At 29.3% G+C, this 27,444-nt stretch overlaps 9 protein-coding genes across 9 annotated transcripts; 4 read left to right on the forward strand and 5 right to left on the reverse strand.

Annotated features, from left to right (window-relative positions):
* Positions 1-2,032: 2,032 nt before the first annotated feature.
* On the reverse strand, positions 2,033-3,262 carry PWA37_005237 (cAMP-dependent protein kinase; the record flags this gene model as incomplete). The annotated part of the gene is made up of 1 exon (XM_064861688.1): positions 2,033-3,262. The coding sequence occupies one exon, from the start codon at positions 3,260-3,262 to the stop codon at positions 2,033-2,035; it is 1,230 nt and encodes a 409-aa protein (XP_064716643.1).
* Positions 3,263-7,184: 3,922 nt separating this feature from the next.
* Positions 7,185-7,838, forward strand: PWA37_005238 (uncharacterized protein; the record flags this gene model as incomplete). The annotated part of the gene is made up of 1 exon (XM_064861689.1): positions 7,185-7,838. One exon carries the CDS (start codon positions 7,185-7,187, stop codon positions 7,836-7,838), a length of 654 nt encoding a protein of 217 aa, XP_064716644.1.
* Positions 7,839-9,152: 1,314 nt separating this feature from the next.
* On the reverse strand, positions 9,153-9,920 carry PWA37_005239 (uncharacterized protein; the record flags this gene model as incomplete). The annotated part of the gene is made up of 1 exon (XM_064861690.1): positions 9,153-9,920. The coding sequence occupies one exon, from the start codon at positions 9,918-9,920 to the stop codon at positions 9,153-9,155; it is 768 nt and encodes a 255-aa protein (XP_064716645.1).
* Positions 9,921-11,822: 1,902 nt separating this feature from the next.
* PWA37_005240 (uncharacterized protein) lies at positions 11,823-12,521 on the forward strand (the record flags this gene model as incomplete). Its single annotated transcript, XM_064861691.1, has 1 exon — positions 11,823-12,521. The coding sequence occupies one exon, from the start codon at positions 11,823-11,825 to the stop codon at positions 12,519-12,521; it is 699 nt and encodes a 232-aa protein (XP_064716646.1).
* A 457-nt stretch (positions 12,522-12,978) lies between these two features.
* JJJ2 (Jjj2p) lies at positions 12,979-14,610 on the forward strand (the record flags this gene model as incomplete). The annotated part of the gene is made up of 1 exon (XM_064861692.1): positions 12,979-14,610. The coding sequence occupies one exon, from the start codon at positions 12,979-12,981 to the stop codon at positions 14,608-14,610; it is 1,632 nt and encodes a 543-aa protein (XP_064716647.1).
* Positions 14,611-15,164: 554 nt separating this feature from the next.
* FAR1 (cyclin-dependent protein serine/threonine kinase inhibiting protein FAR1) lies at positions 15,165-17,651 on the reverse strand (the record flags this gene model as incomplete). Its single annotated transcript, XM_064861693.1, has 1 exon — positions 15,165-17,651. One exon carries the CDS (start codon positions 17,649-17,651, stop codon positions 15,165-15,167), a length of 2,487 nt encoding a protein of 828 aa, XP_064716648.1.
* A 532-nt stretch (positions 17,652-18,183) lies between these two features.
* On the reverse strand, positions 18,184-20,373 carry SSY5 (Ssy5p; the record flags this gene model as incomplete). The annotated part of the gene is made up of 1 exon (XM_064861694.1): positions 18,184-20,373. One exon carries the CDS (start codon positions 20,371-20,373, stop codon positions 18,184-18,186), a length of 2,190 nt encoding a protein of 729 aa, XP_064716649.1.
* A 584-nt stretch (positions 20,374-20,957) lies between these two features.
* INO1 (inositol-3-phosphate synthase INO1) lies at positions 20,958-22,577 on the reverse strand (the record flags this gene model as incomplete). The annotated part of the gene is made up of 1 exon (XM_064861695.1): positions 20,958-22,577. One exon carries the CDS (start codon positions 22,575-22,577, stop codon positions 20,958-20,960), a length of 1,620 nt encoding a protein of 539 aa, XP_064716650.1.
* Positions 22,578-24,726: 2,149 nt separating this feature from the next.
* On the forward strand, positions 24,727-26,754 carry DAS1 (SCF ubiquitin ligase complex subunit DAS1; the record flags this gene model as incomplete). Its single annotated transcript, XM_064861696.1, has 1 exon — positions 24,727-26,754. One exon carries the CDS (start codon positions 24,727-24,729, stop codon positions 26,752-26,754), a length of 2,028 nt encoding a protein of 675 aa, XP_064716651.1.
* Positions 26,755-27,444: the final 690 nt, after the last annotated feature.

Genomic DNA, 27,444 nt, shown 5'->3' on the forward strand with positions numbered 1-27,444 from the left:
ACAAAATATTTATGTCAGTATTTGGATCAATATACTACTATTTGAGGTCTCCAACAATATATTTAATGGTAGAATGAAATGATCTAAAAAAAAAAGAAGAAAAGAAAAAAGATAATAGTGTCCTTGTCTCTTTCTTAATTTTTCAATTAGTGAAAGAAAATACTTTGAAGCTCTATTAACTGTAATTTGATTTTATTATTCGTATGGAATAATTTTATATTTATCACTAGATACTTTCTATCTTAGTAAAAAAAAGTTAGAGGATAAAATAGGTCAAAAATTCTACTCAAGAATAACTCAGTATGAATAAAAGTAGCTACTTCAACGATATACTCTCCTCCCAGATCGAAATCCTTAAAAATAAAAAGATCAGTTATTATGTAATTTTCTTATTTCTACGTTTTGTTTTTTCTTTTTTTTTTTTTTTTGATCGAATTTGAATTTCTTTTATTTCTCCTTTGCAAAAGGGCAAAAGAGAAAAAAAGTTAAAAGTTTACCAAAACGGATAAAAAACAAGGCTGAAAAAAAAAGAAATACACAAAGCAATCTATTTTTTTTTTCAGTAAGATTATTGAAAAATAAGTCCTCCTTTTTGAAAGCTCTATTTTTTCACAGACATCAATCTTTGAACACAGAAACAGAAATAGACATACGAAAATATCCTTTTCTTTCTACTCACCTGCTAAATGTTCAAAATATTACTAGACTTCAAGAAAAAAGACATAGGGACACTAATTATAAGTACGCTTTCTGCATGAATTTCCCATAAATTCGCAAAAAAATGAACATACAAAAAAACATGTTACTGTTATCTTAGTAGCATTTATTGAGTTTCAGTTGTCTATAGAATCCATGTAAATGGACGGTTCCAGGCTGCCTTTCAAAAACCCTAACTATAAATGAATACAGCAGTTGGGAAAAGGCCAAAACATTGTTTACTGCCTGACCTTTTTTAACCTGCTGCTCTTTGTCCTTAGATATTTTTTGTTAGAAACTGTCATTTTCCTAACCTTGCCGTGAGCGTTTAGATATTTATTTTGAAAGACTTAGTACAGTTTGACAATATCTTCTCAAAAACTTGTTAATGAACCAGTCTTGTCTATAATTCATATTTATAAACTTAAATGTGTAACAATATAATGCCAATAGATTTTATAAGTAAGCCACAAAAAAAAAACCCTGAAAAGCAACAAATAATATTACTTAAACCTTTCTTGATATCATAATTAAATATCAAATAACAAGGCGGAAGGTTTCATTACTTCCTTGTTATATAATTACTAACATAAATTGTACATACATTTTAATTCGTAAATCATAATCTTGGTGTTTCTACTCTCTTACCTCTCAACACAATGATTACTGGCAATTTTCAATAATTATTTTAACTGCGTGCAACAAATTCTTTATTAATAAAACAAATACCTCCTTTCCTTCTTTTTTTTTTTTTTAATTTCTTTTTTTCTTCAATAAATTTTACTTCAATGATTGTCCATCAAATATGTATAAATTTATATATGGTAAATATAAACTTCCACTATATTTTGGTTGTAACACTCTGTCCTTAACAGTTCCCCATAAAGCGTCAGCAAGTCTATCTCAATTTAAATGAAGTTAACAAATAGTTAAGGAAGGAAAATCTTTTTCACGTTTCATTTAAGTATGTCGTTGACATGTAAAAAATAAGACAACACAATTTGGTAAGTCTACAGGGTATTTAATATAATGTTTGTAACGAATATACCTCTACTGTGTCATCTTACAAATGATAGGCTGTTATTATGGAACACTTAAACCTTGTTTCTATGTTATCTTAACATTTTGTCTTTTGTTTTTAAGAATTCTCTTGAATTTATCTATAGTTATTTGAGTTCATGAGTCATCATTAAACAATGATTCTTTTTATATATTTTTCTATCACTCTAAATTCTCATTTTAAACTAAATAGCCTTATATGATATAGGATGCTCCCCCCCTATTTCTTTCTTTCCTTCTTTCTTTCTTTCGTTCATTCTTTTCATAAATCGTTGATTTAAAATCCCACAAATAAGGAAGCATATGGATCCTCACCTTGTATACCATAGTCAACTTCTTCTTCTGGGTATCTGTCAAACTGAGAAGTATCACCACGACCTTGTTGAATCGGAGGTTCATATGGTGTCTCAATATTTCTTGTTAACAGTTTTTCCCAGACTACTTCACTAAACCATCGATGGTTTTTCACATCCTCAGTTCCATTTTGCAAATTACCCAATCTTTGACTCAAATCCCTATTGATTAACCCCATCAATAAGTCCTTTACATCCTCATTAAAGAATGGTGGAAATCTTAATTTAGCATTAAGAATATTTTCATATGTTTTCATTGCATTTGAATCATAAAATGGTGTATGGCCTGCTAACATTTCATATATTAGAATACCAAAAGACCACCAGTCCACAGACTTATTATATGGCTTTGTTCCAACCACCTCTGGTGCAATGTAGTCAGGAGTACCACAAAGTGTATACGTCACATCGGGAACATATTTTGCAAATCCAAAATCTGTCATTTTAATATGTCCATTCTTGTCCAATAAAATATTTTCTGGTTTTAAATCTCTATATATTATATCTTTACTATGCAAATATTCCAATGCTAAACAAACTTCTGCAGCATAAAATTTAGCCACTGGGTTTGGAAACCTTTGAGACTTTCTTAATAACGAGAACAATTCACCACCTTCTATAAAATCCATTACCATGAATACCTGTCTTGAATCTTGAAAGGTCCCCCACATTCTAATTAAAAAGGGATGTGATATTACTGAAAGCATCAATCTTTCATCATTTGTATGTTCCACCTGTTTCAATTTAACAATTATTCTTTTTTTTAGTGCTTTTAATGCGTAGAACCTACCGTTATGATTTGATCTAACCAAATGAACACGACCAAAGGAGCCTGTTCCTAGAGTTTGCATGATTTTAAAATCATCCAATGTATATTTCCCAGCAGTGGGTCTACCAACTAAATTTGGTTGGTACCGTCTTTGTCGTTGTAATGCGTTCATTTGCTCCACAGTTAGTTGCTCATGCTGTACAGGCAGCTTGCTATGTGTGTAATCCTGTATATTGCTAGACATATGTGACGTATCGTGATCAGTTGTGTTACATTGGGTCTCCATTTCTGCGTTTTGAACTGTATTTATCATATTATTATTTTCATTCTTTTCATATATACTTGTATCTTTTTGCTCATTTAGCTGTTCTGCTTGTATTAACATCCCTTCCAGGCTTCCTCTTTTATTGTGATCTATTTCAAGTAACAAATAGTGAAAACAACAACAACAATAAAGAAATAATTCCCAGCTGTCTTTATACGTTTAAGTCGATAAATAGATACGTTTTTCTCTTTTTTTTTTTTTTTTTTTTTTTTTTTTTTTTAACTCAATGAAGGTGTAGATCAGATCTCTATATCACAGACAAACTTGTTAACGAGTCTTGTCACAATAAATGTTGTATCACAGATTTAAAACCTTAAAAAAGCAAAAAAAAAAAACAAATAAAAACAAGGATAACGAAAAACTGAAGTATCTCCTTCAAACTAATAAGTCTATAGCAGTTTGCGTTTTAAGCTCCTAAATGAGAAACAAACAAATAGAGATGGAGAGAGAGGGAGAGAAAAAAAAAACAACAACAACAAAAACCGATGTGTTAAAAAAAAATCCCTTTTACTGAATCTCAAATAGGTGAACAAACTTAGCTATCATCTATTAAGACAGAACAAAAACCGAATATAATTTCAGTACTAAGGGTTTCAACGAAAAAGTAATATAAAAACACAAAATAAGACAATGCTGCTATGGTATACAAGACATTTTTGTTTATAAAAAATAAAATATGAAATAAAATAAAATAAAACAAAACAAAAAACGGGAAAACCTCTTGCAGGAAATATAATTTCATCGAATCATCATTGTACCTCATTGCTGATGAAAGGAAATATATAAGAATAGAAAGCATCAATAAATAATAGACCCACAAAAGATTTTTTTTGTAGTTGGCACTGATGATGTCACCATGGCATGCAGAGAGAGAAATAAAGTCGCATGACGAAATTTTTTGTTTTTATTTTTTTTTTTTTTGTTGTTTATTTTTTTTTTTTTATAGTGTCGGTCCGGATTCGTCTCACTCTAGAGAAATGTGGGGTAGTAAAGAAAGACTTTCAGTATGATAAATTGTGGATAATTATTTAACAGGAGCCAGAATGTTGTGCCGATTTTGTGTAATTTACCTTTTTTCTTTATTTTTTGCAAGAGGTGTGGTTTGATGGAAAAAAACAATAGTCTGTTGTCACAACACGATAGCCTTCAATAACAAAAAAAAAAGTACTTTTTCCCTAAAATGGCCACTTGGTGGTCTGCATGAAAAATTTTATCAAATTTAAAATTGGTAAATAAATAAATAAATAGATAAACAAACAAATTACCAAGGACTTTTTACCAGGATAATAAATCCAAAAAAAAACTTGTAATTGTTAGGCTATATGAAGAGATAGTTACGTTGGAAATATCTGTTACATACATTCCATAAGATTTAGCATCTACTTACAGTCCTTTTATCCCTTTAAATAATTGCTTGAATGAGTTAAATTTCCTTATCTTTGGAAAACATTCCTCTGTATATGCTGCTATATTTATTAAGTCATTAGAATAAAAACATGTATTTATCTGAAACTGTAATAGCTTCATTTATTTCTTGACCATTGTTAACATCATGATTTGAATCAGATGAATTATCATTACCCCCACGCCTCCACGTTTCCAATGAAATGATAGAGATTTATCTTCATGTACTTTTTTGTGTTTTGTGTTTTGCGCTTTTTTTTTTTTGGTTAATTTTTATTCTACTTTGCAATGTTTTAAACTGATTCAAAATATGACAAGACTCTCACTATTTCTTTATTATGATACCTGTTTTTCAATGTCCTCGTAGTTTATTATCTTACTGAGCAGTAATAGGATACATACTCTTCTCTCCAATATATAAATGGATTCATTTTTATTATTTCTATTTATCCTAATGCAGTCATGTCTCAATCAATCATTTACCGATAAAGAAAAAAAATCAATATCACAATTTTGTTGTAATTTAACTTTCTCAGATTACATACTCCTTGTAAATACTTTGTTTGTTCACAAATAGAAGCAACTTACTCGCCCATACATGTAAAATGGATTACAACTTTTCATAACTATTTGACATGATATTTTAAGAATACACACCATATAACAACCAGTAATACTTTTTAAAATAAGGTGGTCAAATAAATTGGTTTAGGTTAATATTATTCATCAAATGTTTATGGTTTAATATCTTTGCTTCTAAAAGAATATGGTCTTTTCTTGTTTAGAAAACAATCAAATCTATAAAAATAAACTTAAACTATAACCAACCACTGCTGAAATCCAAATATCTTTGGGTTCTTAATTAGAATATATATTATTAAACACTGTTGGTATTCATTCTTGATAGTGATATAAGTACTTGTGGACGTGACCCAATATATTAACACATATATTCAGAAAAATATTCTTTAAACTTAACAGTAAAAAGCTTGCAGGACAATACAATACAAGAGTATGCAATCGAAAGTAAAAAACAATACACATTTTCTATCATTAAATACGGTTTTTCGATTTGATAAAAAACCCTAACAATTCTTGAATTGTTCAGTATAGCAAAAAAAAGCCCTCTCAGCTGAATGATAATGAAAACCCTAATACAACCTACTGCATCGAAAAACCCTCATAAATAAATTATATAAATGTATTTAATTACGTATCAATGTTAATTATTAATAATATTCTGTATTTATACATACATTTTGCAAGAACATTTAAGTTAATAGGTAACGCTCCATATTTTAAAATATATATTTCGGATAAATTTAATAAAAATACCAAGATAATATCTCGAGAAACTCTTCAGTTTCATACAATACAAACCAGTCATATATAGAATCTTTGTATTAAACAAAGCCAGATATTCAAAGCTACTGTATATAAATATAATAAAACTATGAGTTTCTTTATGATGGAGTCACCATTTTTTTTATGATAGATTAAAACACCTATATAGGAAACATAAAGTAGTAAACCGCTACATGAATAAGTACGTACCATTCGGCTTAAAATGTAAAATAATGCTATCTGGATTTAGAAAATATCTTTTTTTTTTCTTCAAGTATAACCATGTACAGGGCTGCTGTGCTTCCCTTTGAAGAATCACCTTGGGGACGTTAAAAAATATCTAAAAGAAAAATTGTATGGTAGACATCAATATGAGAGCATAAATAGAAAAATTAGTTCAGACTATTCTACGTAATTTTTTTTTTGTTTTTCTGACGAAAAATTTATTAACTATTATGCTTTTCTCACTTGTTTTTGCCAGCTCAGAAGAATAGCGTTGCCTACAGATAAGAAACTCCAACTTGGGTATTCATTTCGTATTCTAGTAAATATCGATCAAATTCTTGCTGGTGTAAGCGGTGTAGAAAAAAAAGAAACTACACTGTAAACAAATTCCGTTGATTAAAACTACTGAAACCAGAACAGGTAAGCAAATGGCCCGCCTTGCTGAACTCCTTTAGGAAATACCTTTTTTTGTTTTTTTTTTTTTTTAAAAAAGGCTTAGGAAAAAGAAATATTTTCCTATATTCCCAAAAAAAACACATGCTGCCATATGCCTTCCTAAAACGGTTAAACAATATGGCCAAAAATAAATCTTATTCCCCCGTTTTGTCTGAAAGGGGAAATCATATTCAGATCTTAAACCTTTCGTTTCTTTATATTTCTTTAGAGCTGGGTCCAATTTAGGAAGCATAGTAAACATGTTTATTTAGAGATATGGGGTTTTACTTTTGAAAAACGGAGATTGAAACTTGCTGGTATTAAGCTTGGTTGCTTGACAGTATTCAGTTCAAAAAAATATTCACAATTTTCCTTTTACTCCATCAAGTTTGAAAATGTAACTATATATATAGCTATGGATTCATTTTCGATCAAGTGTAAAGCCGTTTCTTAGCAGTTATGTTTTTCCACATATTCTCTAATCAAGTCCAAAAGAAACCATCCATTTGACTAAATTCGTAACTGAAGCCTATATAGCGCAAAAGCATTCACATTAATATTATATTAAAAAAAAATGCAATTCAAGAAATTTTCCTTAACTGTCTTAGCCACTTTAACTGTTGCCAATTCTGCTGCTGTCACTACTACTAAATCTACTTCTTCTGTTTCCGGTTATGTAGCTGGTGAACCATATTCTACTTTAACTCCATCTGGTACCTGGTCATGTGGTATAACTAACTTTACTTCTACCTTTGGTATTGCTGTTCAAGCCATTACTGATAGCGCTATATTATCATCTGTTTCCGCTAAACCTGTCCAAACTGGCCAACCAACCACTACATCTTCTGCCTCTACCACCACTTTATCCCCATCATCTTCCACATCTTCTATTTGTACAGCTACTTCTACATTTGCCCCAAGTGCAGTCTCCTGTTCCAATGATGGGACTTTACAATTAACTTTGCATAAAGGTATTCTAACCGATGAAAAGGGAAGAATTGGCTCCATTGTTTCTAACAGACAATTCCAATTTGATGGTCCAACCCCACAAGCTGGTGCCATTTATGCTGCAGGTTGGTCTATTACTGAAGACGGTTACTTGGCTTTAGGTGACAGTGATATCTTCTACCAATGTCTTTCTGGTAACTTCTACAACTTATATGATGAAAAGATTGCAGAACAATGTTCTCCAATTCACTTAGAAATTGTTAGTTTAGTTAAATGTTAAGCCAATGAGTTTTTGTGTTCGTTTGTTTAATTAAGCTAAATTGTATTATGTATTCTTATATATGTATTTGATAAAGTAATTCCGATAATTTAATGATAAAGTAATTAAAGTTTTTGCACTTTCTGTCCCATTTTGACTGTATGTATTATCTTTAACAAGAAATTGTGGCAAGTGGGGAATATAGTTCTTGTATTTTCTACCATTCTGAGCGGTAATTAATGGGTAATGCTGTTTTAATTACGTTTAATTTTTCGAAAAGAAAAGGATAAAATTGAAATTAATCACATATTATATTTCATTATGCTACCTCGAGCTCCGAAGGAAACTAACTTTTTTAATACTTAAAGAATTACTAAAAATATATATATCTATATATTGAAAAAATCTGGTTTGTACACTTGGTAAATTACTGGCACATAATAACTAATCACAATTATTTTCTAGAAATAACATATATATAATACTCCTGGTCAACCCAAACAAATATGAAGATATATGTCTACAATAATTTTTCTTCTTCATTAATAGATATCTTGACTAAAGAAGTCACAATCTCAAGAATAACCCTATTTAAATAAACCACTTAAAAGTAAAAAAGGTTTCAGATGAAAGTAATTCATCTAAAACACTAAAAATATTTAACAAAGAAAATAAGCACATGTTAATATATATGCTGAAACACAGGCAGAAGAATGATCTTTTTTAAATTTTTTTGATTATATTAATTTCACCTTTACTTCCCATGCTCCTTTGGAAAAAAGGCTCATTCTAATGTTAAATCTAATTTTAATACCTTGGAGAAAACATAAATTAAAATTTAAAGAAGATAATATTATTAAACTTTATCTAAGTCATAACGACATATTCAAAAAACATAATAGCGAAGGAAACCTTTTACACTACCACAAAACTAAAGCTTAAAACGACCTTCCTACAAAAAAAAGTTTCGGCAAATTTCATGAATAGATGTGCATTGTAATAGACCAGGATTACCAAAAAAAGGATACTTATTTTCTTTTTTTGATTATTCCTTTTTACTGGAATAATTCTTCATTAACAAAGAAACGTTCATGTATTGTCATTAGTAAACTGTATAAAACCTATAAAATGTATATCTGATAAAATGTATGTTTATGTAATGTACAGAAATAAATGTAATGATGTCTTTTAAAACTGAAAGAAAAAAAACTTATAATTACTTTACCTCTTTTATTTTTATTCTCAAAACATCAATAGAATATATCAAAAGATTAACCAATAGTTAAATGCAATCCCAATAAATAAACAAATAATGCAAATATGGATCAATTAAACCTAACAAGAAACTAAATCGACGACTTCCAACCGGATTTGGCCACATTGGCCTCCAATACTTTCATCATATAAGTTGTAGAAGTTACCAGAAAGACATTGGTAGAAGATATCACTGTCACCTAAAGCCAAGTAACCGTCTTCAGTAATAGACCAACCTGCAGCATAAATGGCACCAGCTTGTGGTGGAGGTCCATCAAATTGGAATTGTCTGTTAGAAACAATGGAGCCAATTCTTCCCTTTTCATCGGTTAGAATGCCTTTATGCAAAGTTAATTGTAAAGTACCATCTGTCTTACATGAAACTCTATCGACTGGATCGTTAGAAGCTGTGGAAGTAGAAATAGAGGATGCAGAGGCAGTTGTAGTAGTAGTAGCTTGAACTTGACCGTCACCAATTTGGGACACAGCAGTAACAGTGAATTCGGATTTTGAAGAGGTAGTAGTAGTAGCTTGGATTTGGCCATCACCGATTTGGGAAACAACAGCTGCAGTAGTAGTTTTGGATGCAGTCTTCACCTTGGACGAAATAGAGCTTACGGTACTAGTAGTTGCTTGAATTTGACCGTCACCAATTTGAGAAATAACATCTCTTTTAGCCTTTGAGGAAGATAGTGGCATAACAGCAATGCCAAAAGTTGTGTGATAATCAGTGACGGCATCCTTATAAGTAGCAGTTGGAGTCAAAGTAGTCCATGGCTCAGAAGGAGCATAAGCAGCGAGAGCAACGGAACCCAAAGTTAAAGCATAGACTTTATTTTTGATCTGCATAGTTCTGTGTATATTTTCTTTTTAATGTCTTAGAGTTGTAAATTCCAACGAAATAAAAACTGGTCAACTGTTCGGTTGTTTAGCTAACTATTCTATTAACAAGAGGCAAACAATGTGAACTGCAAAATGGCTTGCGTAAAAGTCTCTAATGAAATCCTTGTTTATATATAATCAAAAGGAATAAGTTATTTCAGGAATTAATTATATCTTCTAGCCCCAATAATTAGGCACAAAATGACAGTAAATGACACTATATAGCATAAACAGATGCGAAATTACTTTTTTCATTGGATTTGACTATATTAAAACTATAGGTTTAGTGAAAATTCATTATTAATGTGTGTGCCTATCGAGAAGAATAGTTTCAATTTTCGCATCATTCTGTAAATACACTTTCTCATTACGTAAATCGTTTTGGTAGAGAACACATTATCTATTGTATTACAACTTCGAAGTTTAATCAGCCACGAAATTTTGAATCGAAAAAGAAACAAAAGAAGGCTTTTCGCGAGCCAAAATTGCCTAAACAGGAAACGTTATTGATGTTTATTTCTTGCGGGCCAGATTTCCTAACAAAAGTAATAAAGTAAATAAAGTTCTTAAAAGAAAAATAAAAGCTCTGCTTAACGCGTTAGACTATTTTTTTTATTTTATTTTTTTTTAAGCTATACAAAGCAGATACATTATTAATTGATGCTTTGCAATATTAATAAAAAATACGCACTCAGCGAATATGTTCATTATCAAGCAGTAAAGTCTTGCAAGCACAAGAATTGCTCTTTAGGATAAGTATTAGGTTAATAATACTAAAAGTTTGATGTTCTCTAAAAGTATTGATATGATAGCCTCAGTAAAAAAGTTGATGCACAGTATTAATTCTTTTAAGTATATATTTTTTTTCGCGTTTTCATAAACTCTAGCTTAGACGAAATATAAATTTCTTTGAGGTTTCCATAATTTTAATACCTCGTCTTATTTTACTCTATTCTATAAGGAAATTACTCTCGATGGGATTTTCTTGATTTCATCCATCATATCCATCATTTATTTTTTTTTTTTTCAGACATTTCTTTTCTTTTTTTGGTTTCAATTATTAATTAAATCATTAAGTCCAGACCTAGGCTATCTTGAGTAACTAGGCCTTATCAGTTACTTTCTTTTGTATTATTACATAGATAGTAATAAGCCCCACTAAACATTTGTTATTAAGCAAATGTTTATTGTGACATAATATATTGAATTAAGTAAAATAATATACTGTTTTAATAGATTCATATGATAGATTGTATATATCTATGCTTATTCAAGATTTCTCAATACACAAATTGTAGTATAATTTTAAATTGTTTTTAAGTTTATAGAGTTTTAAAAGAATAATTGCTTTATTACCCTGTATATATCTTGTAAAAAAAAAGTCATTTATTTTATTTCACCACATACTTTTATGTCCAAGAACATAGATAATAATTATTATTATTTGATTCATTTTTATTAATCATGACATTTCTTTATCTCTCTAAAGAAACAAGAGAAAAACATTTATTAGAAAAAATGCATACAAAAACCTGTAATTTGAACAAGTTTGCTTAGTAAAATAATCTACAAGATTGCTAGTTGTATTTTATTCATATATTAAAAGTTGCATCTACGGATTTTTAGAGTACAGAGTATTTTTATTTACTTTAGTAATAATTTCTTGTCCTGTAATTTTTGTCATTTTTTTCATATTTTTTTGTCATCTTTTATCATGGTGACACAAATATTTTTTTTGTTAAATCATTCATTTAGTAGTTTTAACTTTAATTGGGTTACAAAATAGACTATATATATTAACTTAAAAATAATTGTAGTAACAATATTACAAAAAAGATAAAACTATCTCACAAAAAGCTCAATTTAGTAATGTACTCACAATTTATTTTCCATTTAATAGCAACTATATTTTTGGTAAAGGCCATATATTTACCATCAGAACCTTGGGTCACTTTAACACCAACAAAAACTTGTCAAAATGGATTAAAGGATTATGCAACAGATTTTGGAATTATCATTAATTCGTTTGTACAAAATTCAGAATCAACTCTTCCCTGCAACTCCGTTGCAACACAAACCTTTCATTATGTCACTCTAGTGAACCAAATTCCAGATGGACAAATTCATTGTACCAAAGATATAACCACACCGGTATTACAAATAAAAGATGGACAAATTCAAGCATTTACTGCAATACAAAATTCCAACGTAGAGACATCAACTGAAAATAAGGGTAGAAAATCTTTTTATATGAAAACTATGGACAAGACCTGTAAAACAGATAGTATATTAACATTAAAACTAGATAATGGTGTTTTAACTGATCATATAGGGAGAATCGGTTCCATTGTCTCTAATAGACAATTCCAATTTGATGGACCTCCACCACAAGCTGGTGCCATTTATGCTGCAGGTTGGTCTATTACTAAAGATGGTTACTTGGCTTTAGGTGACAGTGATATCTTCTACCAATGCCTTTCCGGTAATTTCTATAACTTATATGATGAAAGTATTGGAGGTCAATGCTCCCAAATACATCTCCAAATTACTAATCTTATTACTTGTTAAATTTTCAGAATGATCTCTTATTTCAAGCTTTTCTCTACTAGTCTTGATATGCTAAGGATTGCTATTTTTGTATAATTTTATATATAATTTTCACTGAAAAAATAAAATTTATATCTTAAAGTCTATCAAAGGATCGTTTAGATTTTTTATTACCAGATTTCTTTAATGACCCAATGGTATATATTTTCTCAGTAGAGATTAAAAAACGTATGATTATAGATGATTTCACTGAACTTTTTTTCTTTATTTTGGATCACATTTACAGCTACCAAAAATGGTAAAATATGAAATATCTGAAAAAAAATAACATAAAATGATATAAAAGTGATCCTTGAGTTACACTATATATTATAGAGAAAATCCCATTACAGTTTTTAGAGATGCAGTACAATATCAGTTACCCTGAAGGGATAAATAGAGGATATTTCATTTTGTTAGATTGAACATGTTATAAGAGATGGAATTAGATCAAACGACGTTTTATTCTATTTTAGGTCTATCGTCCAATGCCACTGCAACTGAAATTTCAAAGTCATATAAAAAACTTGCAAGAAAGTTCCATCCAGATAAATCAAAATTGAATAATACAGAAACAATATTTAAAATTATCGTAGAAGCATATGCTATTCTATCTAATGAAGAATTGAAATCAAAATACGATAAGGAATTAATGCTTAGTGGACTATATGAATACAGTCCAAAAGATAAAGTTCCTTTGAATAACCCATTTAATGCTCCTGTTTATCATAGAAGAGGCATGCCATATGAACAACAACCCTATGGATTTGGATTTGAAACCAAGAAATATGATGATATGGAGAGAACAAGGACTGATAAAACAGCCTTTAAGCAACCATCTTCTAATAAACTTAAATCATTTAATATTAAGACGTATCAAAGAAGTCAAAAACGATATTCGAATGATATGAATTTAAATACTAAAATTAATGAAAAAAATAATTTTGGTATCAGTAAAAATGAAAAACAAAATAACACTTTTATTAACAGTGGACATGACGATGTTAATATAGATATTCAACCAAATTTTCCATCAAATGCTAATATAAATAAAGACTTCAATCATGCAGAGTCAGATTATAATTTGAACTATAAAGATTCAGGGAAAAAACATATTGAAACAAATTTCGAAACAACCGATAACCTTAGGGGTGAAAAACAAGCTACTTTTGATAACAAATCCTTTTCTAAAAAACAGGAGCGTAGTTTCAGTGTTAGTAATGAAGAAGGAAATATCAAGGACATTAAAGAATCACGTTCAAAACTTCATAAACTTGAGCATCCTAACAGAGAATCCACCCATTCAGAACAACCATTACCAAATTGGGATTATGCTCAACGTCAACGTTTTCGAACAAAACAAAAGAATAAGGAATCACTGAGAAGATCTACATCACCAATAAAGATGGCTTTTACAAATGATAATATTAGTATCAATGATGAGTGGAACAACAACATTCGTGAAATTATTGAAAAGATGAAAAATATAGATCAGACAACGGCAAAAGCTACAGATGCCACTAACATTAATACAAAAAGAAGAGAGGATTTTGCATTTGATTTGGGCAAAATTGATGAATCTCTGGAATCTATCCCAATACCCTCACCAAAAAGATCTAAAACGATGGGGAATAATTCATTCCTACATAAACCAGTTAATATCACATTACCCCGAATATATAAAAAAGAAATAATTCAAGAAGAAGAGACTTTTATAAATTTAGAAATCTTGAAAAGAGAATCACCAAAATTACCCAATTTTCAAATCGACTTATCTAATCCATTGGAATTAGAGAATTGTAAAGAAGATATTAGTAGGTTTATCACAGATTGTAACATTTTGAAAAGAGATATAATGTCAATATATATGAATAGACTAATGTTTGATATGGAAAATAAAGAAAGGTTACTCAGAATTGAAAATATTGGCACATGGTTAAAATGTCGTCAATATGATTCAGAGTTGGCAAATAAGATACAAGAACTGGAATATAAGCAAAGCATGATAATACATGCATTTAATAATATGATTTCAGGCATATATTCATCAAAACCTACATGGTATTCATAAACCAAAATTATTCTTTTTAGAGTGAAAGAAATAGAAAAATAAAATTAAAAAATAAAGATAAAATTAAACAAGCGTGATTTAATGATACATACTAATGTGTGTCAAAGGTATTTGATAGTCACAGTATTTGTTCTTCATGTATTGATAAAATATACTCTAAGATTTTTAATGTGGAATTAGAATAGTCTTAAAGATCTGTTAATAATTCGTATATGCATTAATATTAATGGCACAATATTAATTTTCAGAACAAAACACTCTTACGGATACAAACATTACGTCGAATAAAGACCTGTATATATAACTGCTAAATTATTGGTGGAATTGCACTACAATAATACTTTAATGTTATCTTGTTCAGACATTTTACCTACTCTCCAGAAATAGAAAGTCCTAGATAGTTAGTCCTATGAACTAGAAAGCAGCTTCACTTGATAACAAACATGAATATCATAGGTAAATAATGATAACTTTAATAAAAACTAGAGGTATATTAAAACAAAACTTTTATGTTTCGAACACTAATTTTCTTTCTTATTGGTTCATTAATGTTACTAAAGTTCTTTTCTTAATAAAGGAACTGTTCTTGCAAAATTATTACCTTTATCCTTTTCTTCCCAAGTAACTTCACATCTTGATGCTGTTGTTAAAATATCCAACATTTCACAATTGTTAAGAACAACTTCCTTAACATCATTTATATGCCCAACATAAATATCTTCTTCTTTAATATTTACTCTAATATTATAATATTTTAAATGATGCAAGTCATCTACTACTTTTTTTACAGGATTTTGACAGTCATACAAATAATATTCACTTATAGAAAAGCGGTACTTGTTAAATATAGTATCTTGAAGTTTGCTATTGAGCATCAATTTACTTAAATCAGTTTCCATATCTTCAAGTTGACTTAAATAAAGAATATGATTTTGGAAAGTCATAGATTCATTTTCCGGAAGTGTGCTAATTAACTTAAAACACGTTTGTAAAATGATCTCTAATTCCCTGTTTTCTCCGTAATAAATCTCTTCTTGATAATCACTAACTTTCAAATCATCAATAATAGATGTCCATCCATCCCATGATTTATTTATCATCCCCACATAAGTACTAGAAAAAGGAGTTCCACCGCTTTCATCATTGGGACTAATTGTAACTAAACCAAGCATATCAATTTCTGATAAGCTATTAACAATTTTATGTATTATTGTCACCAACCTATCCCTATATAAATGAGGATCTTTAGTTGAGATTGTACACAAATTTAAACAAAGTATTAATCTTATAGGAGAATCTTTCTTTAATAACCACGGAACATTTACATTATTTTGTAGATCTGCATATCCTTGTATTTTATATTTTAATAAATCAGGTAATATAAATAATGCCGTAGTTGTGAGATGATTCAAAGAATTAGTAAATGGATTTTCCTGGTTCTGCAAATAATACTTCCATTTCTTCGTTAGATAACCTGAATTAAATTTAAGAAAAATTTCAGGCATTTTTCTTGATTTTGTAACAATAATTAGAACAGAATCATTTAATATATGAACACGTGTAATATCAATACAAGAGACCTCACCAACAACCTTATTCATAACAATATTAAATAATATTATAACATCATCAACATAAAATAATAAAATATTCTCATGCCAAATATTATTATCTGTAGAGTAAGTGACCGTATCAAATAGTTTTAATTCATTTAGTGTTTTGCTTCCAATTAATGACTCTAGTAAAATCTCCTCTCTAATAAACTGTATTATTTCAGAATAAATTACATTTATTTCCCTTTCTTTTAACTTATTTGTTGAAACCTCAGATGCAGCACATGTATCAATCTCATTACATTCAAATTTAACTTCAATCACAACTCTATCATTTCTTTCACACCATGTTACAACCGGTGATATTTTTTCTAAGCAACTTGATTCAGAAGTTGTAGAAGGAGACATAGAATGAAATAATGACAACGTTTCACTACCTGAGGATAAACATACTAATGATTCATTGCTATCTGATGTTTTATTACCTAACTCATTTTGAAATCCATTGGAAGAAATGTCTGCACTTTTAATCAACTGATCAAGAGGTGTATAACTTTTAAAACTAGAATCTACAATTTTTGCTGATTTTAATTCAAAATATTGTGGATAAGGCCTTGCAAATACCTCACTTTGATCTGAAACTGAAATTTTAGTCGAAGGTGCAGCTTTAGAAGATGGTATCAGAGTTCTTTTCTTTGTCTGAGTTAACAATGTAGAAGCCAATAAATTCATTAATTCAGAATCCTTAGGCGATATTTCCACATTACAAACTCCACATATTGGCAACATATTATAATTTAAACCAGAATCATAAAGGGTCAAATAACAATTAAAATGTGTCAAATGAGAACATGATAACTCGACAATTTTTTCACCCATGAAATTATGTGCTATAGCTTCCTTACAAATACAACACTCTTCTCTACTATATTTCTTAAAATATTTACCAGTGTTAATATTTGATAAAGGGGTCTTTTTCGAATGATGTGATAAAATATCGTTATATTCAATATAATTAGTCTTTAAAGATTGTTGATTTTCTATCGTAGGCGAATCAAATGCGTCATATAGTAAATTTGTTAAATTTTTAGGTTTATTATAATTAGTACCTTGTAATATCACGGGCGAAGACAAATGTATATTTTCTAATGATTGAAAAGAACCTTGAATAGATGCATTAATGGTTAACTCCTCTTGCTTTGTTATTGTTTTAGGTGGTGAAATGGGTTTACTAAGGTCCAATGGCTTGGGTGTTTTAAAACGCCTTGCCATTCTAGGAGTCTGAGAAAAGTGGATATTTTTAACATTGGAACCAAAATTATGTGGGTACTGTTCTTTTGAATCAAAATTCCTTTTGAAAATGTTATCTGACACAGTTTTTAAAAATTTTGTAGGAGTTGTTCGACCCTTCGTTCTCTCAATTATTGGAGGGGTATGCAATCTTTTTTCAAAGCCAGTTTGTTGAGTTTTAGGTGTTGTGATATTCATAACAGTGATATTAGTACACAATAATAAATTTACTTGCCCAAGCAATATAATATAAGAATTTATTGCAACTACCACAAAGACGATGGTAATCTTAATTAGTAAAATACTATATTAATTTTGACATAATTATTTGAAAAAATCCTCAGAAAAGCTTAATAGAAAATGTGCAAATATATGAAGATAGAGTTATATTAAATATATATAATTAGGAGAAATAAAGATGAGAAAGTAAAACATATTATTAAATTTTACCGCAACATATATTAATACATCTCTTACCAAACCAGCCAACATAGCCTAATGAAACAACGGAATTCAATACACAAAGATCCACAATAGCACTAGTAGATAACAGTCCACCTACCTTTGAAACAACTCATGAAACAAATCCAAAAAAAATAGTAATAAATGGGGAAAAAACAGTGTTTCTTTACATTCTCTGTCACATTTTGAGGTGAATTACCTAAAACAGAAAAGTTATGAAAATAAAAAATTATCTAAAAAATTTCCCAGTTCATTATAGCTAATATACTTATGAATCAATGTCCCACTGTACTCCAGTCACATCGTGTAATCTTTCTAGAATGTCTATAATAGGCGTGAACAAACCGAATTGTTGTTGACTACCATCATAAGAATGTAACATGCCGACCACAGACAGTCCCAAGTAATCCTCGGATTTGGTCAAAATCCATGCACCAGAATCTCCGGCTGTTGCAAATAGAGGTAAAGGGGATGCAACAACGAATTCACTAGTTTGCAATTTACCATCTGCCCAATATACTAATTTTGTTCCATTGATCTGCCCAGAAGTATAACTACTTGAAGCACCTATTTTGAAGACATTCAGTCCTGCATCTAGTTTCATGCATTTTTTTTTAACATAAGCATTTTGAAATTTTAAAGTTGGATCCTTTACAAATTTCAAATCACTACTTAAACAATTGCTTACATTATATTTAGGATTTACTTTAATAATAGCAAAATCTGAGAGTTTCTGGTTTACAATAGATCGTTCTCCCCACACAACTTGACCAAATATATTCTCTTCTTGCCATTTAATATCATTATTCACTTTTATGGCTTCTTTTTGAAATGCTAATCTCTCAGTTGAATCCTTTGGATATCTCATAGCTTCTGCAGCTAATGTTTTGGAATATGTTTTTTGAAGAACTTTAGAAGGTACAGTAACATACGGATAATCTTGATTTTCACTTAACACAACATGTGCACTAGTAATAGCAAAAGCAGAACCAGCAAACCGAGAAAATTTAGGATTCGTATTATCAATTTGAGGAAACAAGTAGCCACCTAGAGTACCAGTCATTTTTGAATCCCCCGTAGTTGAAATGGACATAGATATTGGTGGTTGGAATAAAGAGTCTGTTACCATATAGGGCGGTGAAAACTGAAAGCAATTTTTTTCTTCATTTGATGTCCTCAATTTAGGAAATAATTCAGAAAGATTACTGCCCACTTTTGCAGCACATGATTGAATAGAATCTCTAATAAGATACAAATGAATATCAGGAAATAGAGAATATAATACCTTAATCATCTCATAATGTTCCTGCTTTAAGTTAGGAACACCAAAAACTATACTCAAAATTGATCCATAGGAACAAAGTCCTCTTCGTACTGGGGCAATAAAGGAACCCTCCTGATCTGATATAAAACTATCATCTGATTCTAACAATTGTTGAATAATTTTTTCTATTTTATCGATATTTGGTAGTTTATATTTTAAATCAATACAAAAATTCTTAACATACGGTAAAGTTTTAGTCATGGACATTGAATAATCATTTATTTGAATTTTTAATATCTCTAAAAACTGTATATATCTTTTCAATAATACAGATCTCGAATTAGCAAACCCTTCAGATATTAGCAAATTATCTAAAAAATGTAATATTACTTTTGTAATATGTCTTAAACTTGAGCAGTTCTCTGTAGAAATAATGGATGGGGAATGTAATATTAAAGTTTTATCAATCATAGAAAAATCCTTGAAATATTCGACTGCCTGTATTACAGCTTTAGAGACACTGATAACATTTTGATGAATGTCATCCACTAATTCAACTAAATTCATTTCTAGATTATAAAGATGTCGTTGAAGGGATGATGACATAGTATTAACTGCATCTGGTAAACTTGCTGTATCTTTATAACATGATTTTGTCAAACTGTTGACCTGTGAAGCCTCTTTTATGTTAAACTTACAATTATTTTGGTTCGAGAATGTGCTATTCTTAAGATTATTACTTTTCTCACAGTTATTACTAGAGGATACAATATCTACAACATGCTGAGATATAACCTCTGGATCTTTGGAATCTATTATTTGTCCTTCCTCTTTTACAGCACCTAATGAAAACTTATTTGAGTTATTCAAAACACGAAGAGGCTTACCTAAATTGTTATATGTATTACCACCTACTGATGATATAGATTGTTTTTCATGTTGACGTATCGAACCGGATACATTAGACGATATTTTACTTGAAGTGTATGTAATTTTTCCTCTAGAAAATATAGATGATGATTTATCTGAAATTAATGTATTACTAGATACAATGGATTTAGTAATAATAGATTTATTATCATTTATGTTATAATTTTCCTTCTTATTGCCTTTATTATCATCACTAGCACTAGATATATTCTTTGATCCACTCTTGAATGATTTCTTATTAAAATTAAATAGTTTTCCAGACATTACGGAGAAAATTTTAACCTAAAAACCTCTATACCAATCCTGAAAAAGAATAAATTAATTATTGCTGATCTGCTCTATAAGTAATAACTGGTAAGTTTTTGTAACTTACTATTTACGGACATCTTGTTTTGGAAACTCTTTCGTGGTGTAAAGAAGTGTCTTCTACAATGACATCATATATCTAAAATCATCTCTTAAAATTAAATAAAAAAATTACAAATGTCAAAAACAGAAATCAGAAAAAATTCCTGAACTTAAAATGGAAACAGATCAATTTTTACAAGAACCAAACAAAATCATAATGATCGAGAACAACAATAAACAGGTTAAAGTTGTCAAAAATATCTGTTCAATCGCAAGCCAGATTTCTAGCGAAAAAATAATATAATCTGTCATATTGTAATGTTTATATATGTCATTTATAACGCTACAAGTATACGAGAAAGACGAGATTGTAATTTTCATATGTGTATAGATTATTATGAATTTTTTTTTTTCTTTTTCTAATCTTTATTCATATACAAAATAATACAAAAATCTTTATAAAAACAAAAGGATAGAGAAACAGCAATTTTTTTCTCTATTTACATTAATCTTTCTTCAAATCTGAGTTCGTTATTTGCTGGTAAACCGATTAATAATCTTAGAAAATTTTCCAAAGCTAATCTTTGTCTATTCAAGGAATTGATTGGTTTAAATCCAGTTCTAGTAAGTGGTGCTTTCAACCAGTAGGATAGGAAGGTTAATATTGGATAAAAATCATTAAATTCAACAGGTCCATCGATAGCATCTGGTGTATCTTTCGTTAATTTTCTATATTTAATACGAGAAAAAAACTCTGTCATTACCAACAAATCAATAATAATTGGTGTGGCTAATAAGGAATCTTCACACACATTATGGATAGAAATTCTATTGTGACCGCCTAACATCAACTCACTGTAATATTCATCCATAGCGACTTTAGAGTCCCCAACAGCGGGTAGATATTTAATGACAATACAATGATCCACATGATTGTCTCTGCCTGTCTTTAATTCTTCAGGTGGGTACAATATTTTATTTGCTTCAATACAATCATCAATAACAGAGGATTTAGAGATTTCTTTAGATCTGAACTGTGCTTGGCTTGACAAATTTTTACCGTCATTATTACCTAGATGATTATATGAAGCAATGGAGACAGGCTTAATACCAGCATCAACCAAAAATTGCATCATCACAGATTTTAGTTTAGTTTGACCTGTCTTAAAATCGTCACCTGCAATGAGACAATTTTTCTTTTCAGCTAATTCGATGATCCCAGGTACAAAAGTATTCTGTGGAGAACCGTTAATGTATGGGACGTTTTCTAATATCGAGGCAACTGCAAAAATATTTGAGGGTGAAATCTCTGGATGATTAGACTTAATTGAATTAATAATATTTTCAGCAGTATCATTTACACCTGGGATAATATCAACACATCTTTCAGTGTTTGCAGTCCATAGGACAATACATTGATCCAATTGATTATTAGTTTTAAATTTTTTAATATCATTTCTGATCTTTTGTAAGTCCTGCCATTTTTCTGGTTCGTTTAATAGATTACAGATATTATTAGCTCTATCCTTTTGATTCAAAGCGATGAAATCAGGATAATAAAGGGAAGTCATTGGTGTAGTATCTTCCAAGAAAGGTTTTAATTTTTGAATTAAATCATATTGGAGAACTTGAGATCTTTCGATTGCTTCAAACATATTTGCATTATTAATATCCCAGCCATGAACCACAAAACTTTCCGGGTCCACCATTGGCAAAATATCTTTGAAGGGAACAAAAATATCGTTTCCCTTTGCATCAATACCTAATTTAATCGTGGAACATTGAGTCATTGAACCATATAAAGGAACTTTTTTAGCGTTGAAAGTACCGTTGTTGAAAACAATATTATTTTGTAAACATTTAATTGTAGAATATAAAGTAGACCCATTATTACCACCTAAACCAACTAACAGAATACCCAACTTATTTGGTTTGTTTAGATTAACTTTGAACTGATAGTTTACATCATTACAATTGATTTGATTATTTTCATCAATTTCAACAGTCTCATATGTATAATTTGTGATCAATTCATTTTTATCCTGATTCAAAACACATTTTTTAGCGTTGAATTTGATTACATTTGGTTGTTCTGAGTATGCTTGGTCAGTAGCAGTCATTGTAGTTTAATATATGTAATTGGGTATACAATTGAATTAAATAGTAATAACAAAAAAATCGAAGAGTTATAATATATATATATATATATATATATATATATATGTATGTATGTATTTTTATGGTTGATTTTATTTTTCTGGCGGATATAAGAAATAGAACACACTATTTTCAGAAATTTCAATAAGTTATACCTAAGTTTATATATAACATATTTTTTCTTTTTTCATTCTTGATATTTTGTGAAATACAAACATTTGTATTCTTTGAAAGAAGAAAAGTTCTAACTGAACCGCCATGTGAAAATTTTGAATCAAACATATTGCATATTTGTTAGTCATTAACAGTCCAGCAAAAGTGAGTTAAACGACAGATACCCACACAGCATACATGGGAAAGCATAAACAAGTTGTAAACTGATTTTAGCATTATAGTTTGAAACGAAACGTCATGTCAAATTGGTTTAGAATGTTCGTGACCTCCATAAGAAAATCCAGGAACCTCGGAGTTGAAAACAATTAACACCGTAGGTGGAGCTGATTATATCATGACGCAATAGAAAAAACCCACTTACAACACGAAAATGAATATACATAAAAAAGAAAACGGTACGTATATCTGAGAAAAATAATAAATGATAATAATAATAAAAAAAAGGGGTTATAGTTTATAGAAATAACAAGAAAGAATATCATGAAATTTATGATTTCACAAAATAAAAGAACGCAAGTAAATATTCACATGTTGTTGATAAGTATTTGAACTAGAAAAGATATTTCGACTATTGATAAGAATTAGGGAATATGGTTTAATGGTAGCAGATGAACAATATTGTTGACAGATCCAAATTTTGAATTTTCACATGGAACTGACCTTCTCTTTATGCGTCTTTATATCTTTTATTCTTTTTCTTTTTCTTTTTCTTTTTTTTCATTCTTTACCTTCCCTTTTTTTTTTTTTCCCTCCCGGCTTTTTGTTTGTTTGACATCATTATCATCATCAAATCGGAGTTACACTTACACTGCAGGAGAAGTCAACCTGTGAGGGGAAGAGGAACCAGAGGAGGGGTCGTGCAAACTGAACATGAAAAAAACAAAAATAACAGGTAAATATTAATAAACCACATGAGCAAAAGAGTTACAAATGAGTGGAAAGAAAGGGTATTTTCATCCCATTGAAAGTAAAAAGTTCGCATGTCAATCACAAAAAAGATAGTTGGTGGCAGATCTGTTGCATTGTCTCTATCTTTGTGTATTCAATGTTGTTTATGCAACAACTTGTTATGGATTGCATTGCTGTTTAAATTAAAATCATTAGGGTTCAGTCCAAAAAAAGATAGATATAGCTTAATTTATAATAGGGTTGTAATAAATTTTTAAAAGTTTTTCTTTTGAGGTACTTTTTTTCCCCTCTTTTTTATTTTTTTTTTATTCTTTTTCCCTTTTGTTTTTAACAAGACTTTTCATGTCAGTAATTTTGAGGGAACAACATAAATTGGTGATGATGTGATTTTCTCAACCCTCCCCCTCGTAGTGTTTGGTTGTAATAAAAACAGAATATTATTAGAAACACATATAACTAATCTTGAGAATACGGGAAACTTTATAAACAACTTATTAGACTGGTTCCATGAAAACTGAAATAGAGAGTCCATAAATAATATTGCAATCTTTGATCTCCGTTTCCTTGTTGCTTGTTGAAAATTGCTTCTTTGTCATGTATTATCTTTGTTGTTACTCTTCAAAGGTTAACTGATAAGCACGTCTGGAGGAAGGTACAGGGAAAGAAAGGGTGATAAAGCTTTCATTTCATTTTTTTTTTTTCTGCTTCTTCTTTCCTATTTTTGCATTTTTAAAGAACAAAAAATAAGAAAAACTAAAAAAAAACAAAACAAAACAAAACAAGACAAAGATAAGAATAAAAAAGGAACATAGCCTAAACGAAACACCTATTTCTAATAAAATCAATATATAATCTATAAAATACCGTATACAGATATTGTGTTGCATCCTCTAGGTATGCATGAATCATTAATTACTAACCAATAACAGTATAGATATATAAATAACTTTTCAATCATTATTTCTTTGTTTTTTTAGGTAATATTATATTCTTTTTCTTTTTTTAATAATAATAATAATAATAGTAATAATGGTTGTCTCTATAGATTTGATAAATATAGATAAACTTCAAAATATAAATAATAATCGCTTTATTAATGAAGAAATAAGTTTATTCCCAATTGAAAGTCTGCCAGATGATATATTATTTGAAATCATATCTCATTTACCACAAAAAGATAGATTAAAATGTTTACAAGTTAATCGAAGGTGGTATCATATTTCAATTAAATTATTATATAGAAGAATATATTTGAATGATTCTAATGTAGTTCGAAGTGATTTCATTCATATTGCAATAAATTGGACATTAATATATATTCCATCATTCTTAAACGAAGATGAATCAAGAGATATCGCAAATATAAAATTAAATAAACTCATAACAACACTAGAAAATAATTCAGAGATCTTAAATTCAATTGAGTGGATCAGAATAAATTGGGATTTGGATCCAAACTTGCAAAAACACATTTTGAAAATTCTATGCTCAAAGGGGAAATCTTTAAGACGATTGGAAAATGTTACTGACCCTAGCTGTAATGATATCATAGCTAATGGTTACTATTCGTCTAAAAATCTAGTAAGTTTTGATATGGCACCACCAAATTCTTTACCTGAATTGACTATTCCTGATGACTATATTCCAAATTTAATAAAGTATTTGAACCAAAGAATATCCACTAACCTATCCTATATGACACTATTCATCGATCCATTCAAATTATTTAACTATCTTTATCCCTTGAAAGAAAAACTGACCATAGTCGATTTGAAATTACACTGGAGACGTGAATTTTATTCTCCAAAATATTTTACCTCAAATGATACCAATAAAACTTATCCAAAATTCAATTCTTTAACAGATATATTTGATATAAGGACTTTGAAAACATTGACTATAATATCATGGAATGAATCATTAATGTCTCATGAGATTGAAATGATAAAAGAATTTAAAAAATTCATCTATTTGGAAGATTTATCGTTAATTTCCATCAAACAAGACAAAAATGTTTTAATGGACCTTTTCAATAACTTACCAAATCTGAAAAGACTGAAAATGGATTTCTTAGAGGATTATATACCTGAGACAACTAATCCCCAAATTTTTTTATCCATTTTGATAACTTGTAAAAAATTACAATTTATTGATATCAGGTTCGAAGGTATTGATTCTCCAATAATTGATATCGACGGTAATAGATTTGTAATCAATCAGAAATGTTATTGCAATAAATGTAATTATACATTCAGCGAAATCCTAAAGAAGAAAATTTTTGTTTTCCCAATTGATTATTATCTGACTGAGGTACAAGATATTGCTGCCAAAGACATATTTAAAATGATGAGATATTTATCACTCTTACCTTATTCAAAAGCATGTGATTCATACCCAAGTGTCAGGACTCAACCAATGAATTTAGATGAGTTTGTTAAGAAGATGAATAATAATCTAGCTACTTATAGACAAAACAAAAATCAATTATTAGATTCTCCAAAAGGTGGCAATCATAATAATAGTGAAAACGATAATGATAATAGCATACTGCTGAATGGAAATATGGATAATGATAGAAACAACGATACCAATAATGTCCAAGTAATAACGCTAGATGCGTCCTCTATACTTCCCGTAACAAATAACGAATCTCTTACGACTAATAGGAATACTGATGCTGAACCATTAGACGCAGTATTGTCTTCTAGAATATTAGACCAACGACAAGAAAATAAAATTAATAGATTACCTCATGAACCCTTGACTCAAATGGATGTCATACATCTATATCATTCGATGATCCACCATTTTAAACAAACATACTTTACATTTTTAAAGGGATTCCCTGAATTGCGATTTTTAATGTTAAATGATATTCCAACAATAGCTATCGAAGAGGATGGTGAAAGAATCTTTCATCCAATTTTCTATCATTATGATTATACCTCTAATTTGGTTGGGTGGACTAAGAACTCATATTCATTTAAAACGTTTAAAGGTGATATTGATCCAAGTAATACTGATGATACTGTTACAAGAAGAGCTACATTCATGTGAATTTTTTATGACAACCAGAGAATAAGTAAATTGTAGGATTATATCTTTTTTATTCGTATGTATATGTACACTCAAGCGAATATTATATACTCGGTAATAACTAAAAAATAAATAATACGTTTACATAGTTCTCAAACCAACATTTAATTCTTAGGGTGCATAAAATTATGCTCAAAAAGCAAACGATAAGTCATATGAAACAACAATTAGCTATTCTTTTAACTTTTCAAACACCAACCATTCCTTGCTCCTTTCAATAAATGTGTGTAGAAAATACTTGAGTCACTTTTAAAACCCTAATAAAAAAAAGTTGTAATCAAAAAAAGAAAAAAATTGAAGAACAAAACGGAAAAATAGATGTTATGAAAAAAACAAAAAAATAATTCTCCAAAATTAAATTGTATATATGAAGAATGTTTTCTCCTTCCAAGGTAGACTCTTAACGATTCGCAACATTCCTCTCACTCTACTCCTCTTCAGTTTACAAAAGGTTTTTCATCTCCAGAATGCTTCAAAGAATGATGAGGATTATCCTTTGGAAAAAATGGGTAATTTGCTAGTAGATGCACATTATGATAGTAACAATCGAACTAGTGACTCTGTGGTGAAGTGAATTTTTTTTTTTCTATATAATAAGTTTAGATTACGGTTAACTTCATTTGTAATATTTTATTTGGAGTCTTATGAGCC

This window comes from Arxiozyma heterogenica (genome assembly GCF_036370985.1).
Source record: "Arxiozyma heterogenica strain weizmannii chromosome Unknown scaffold_9, whole genome shotgun sequence".
Taxonomy (NCBI): domain Eukaryota; kingdom Fungi; phylum Ascomycota; class Saccharomycetes; order Saccharomycetales; family Saccharomycetaceae; genus Arxiozyma; species Arxiozyma heterogenica.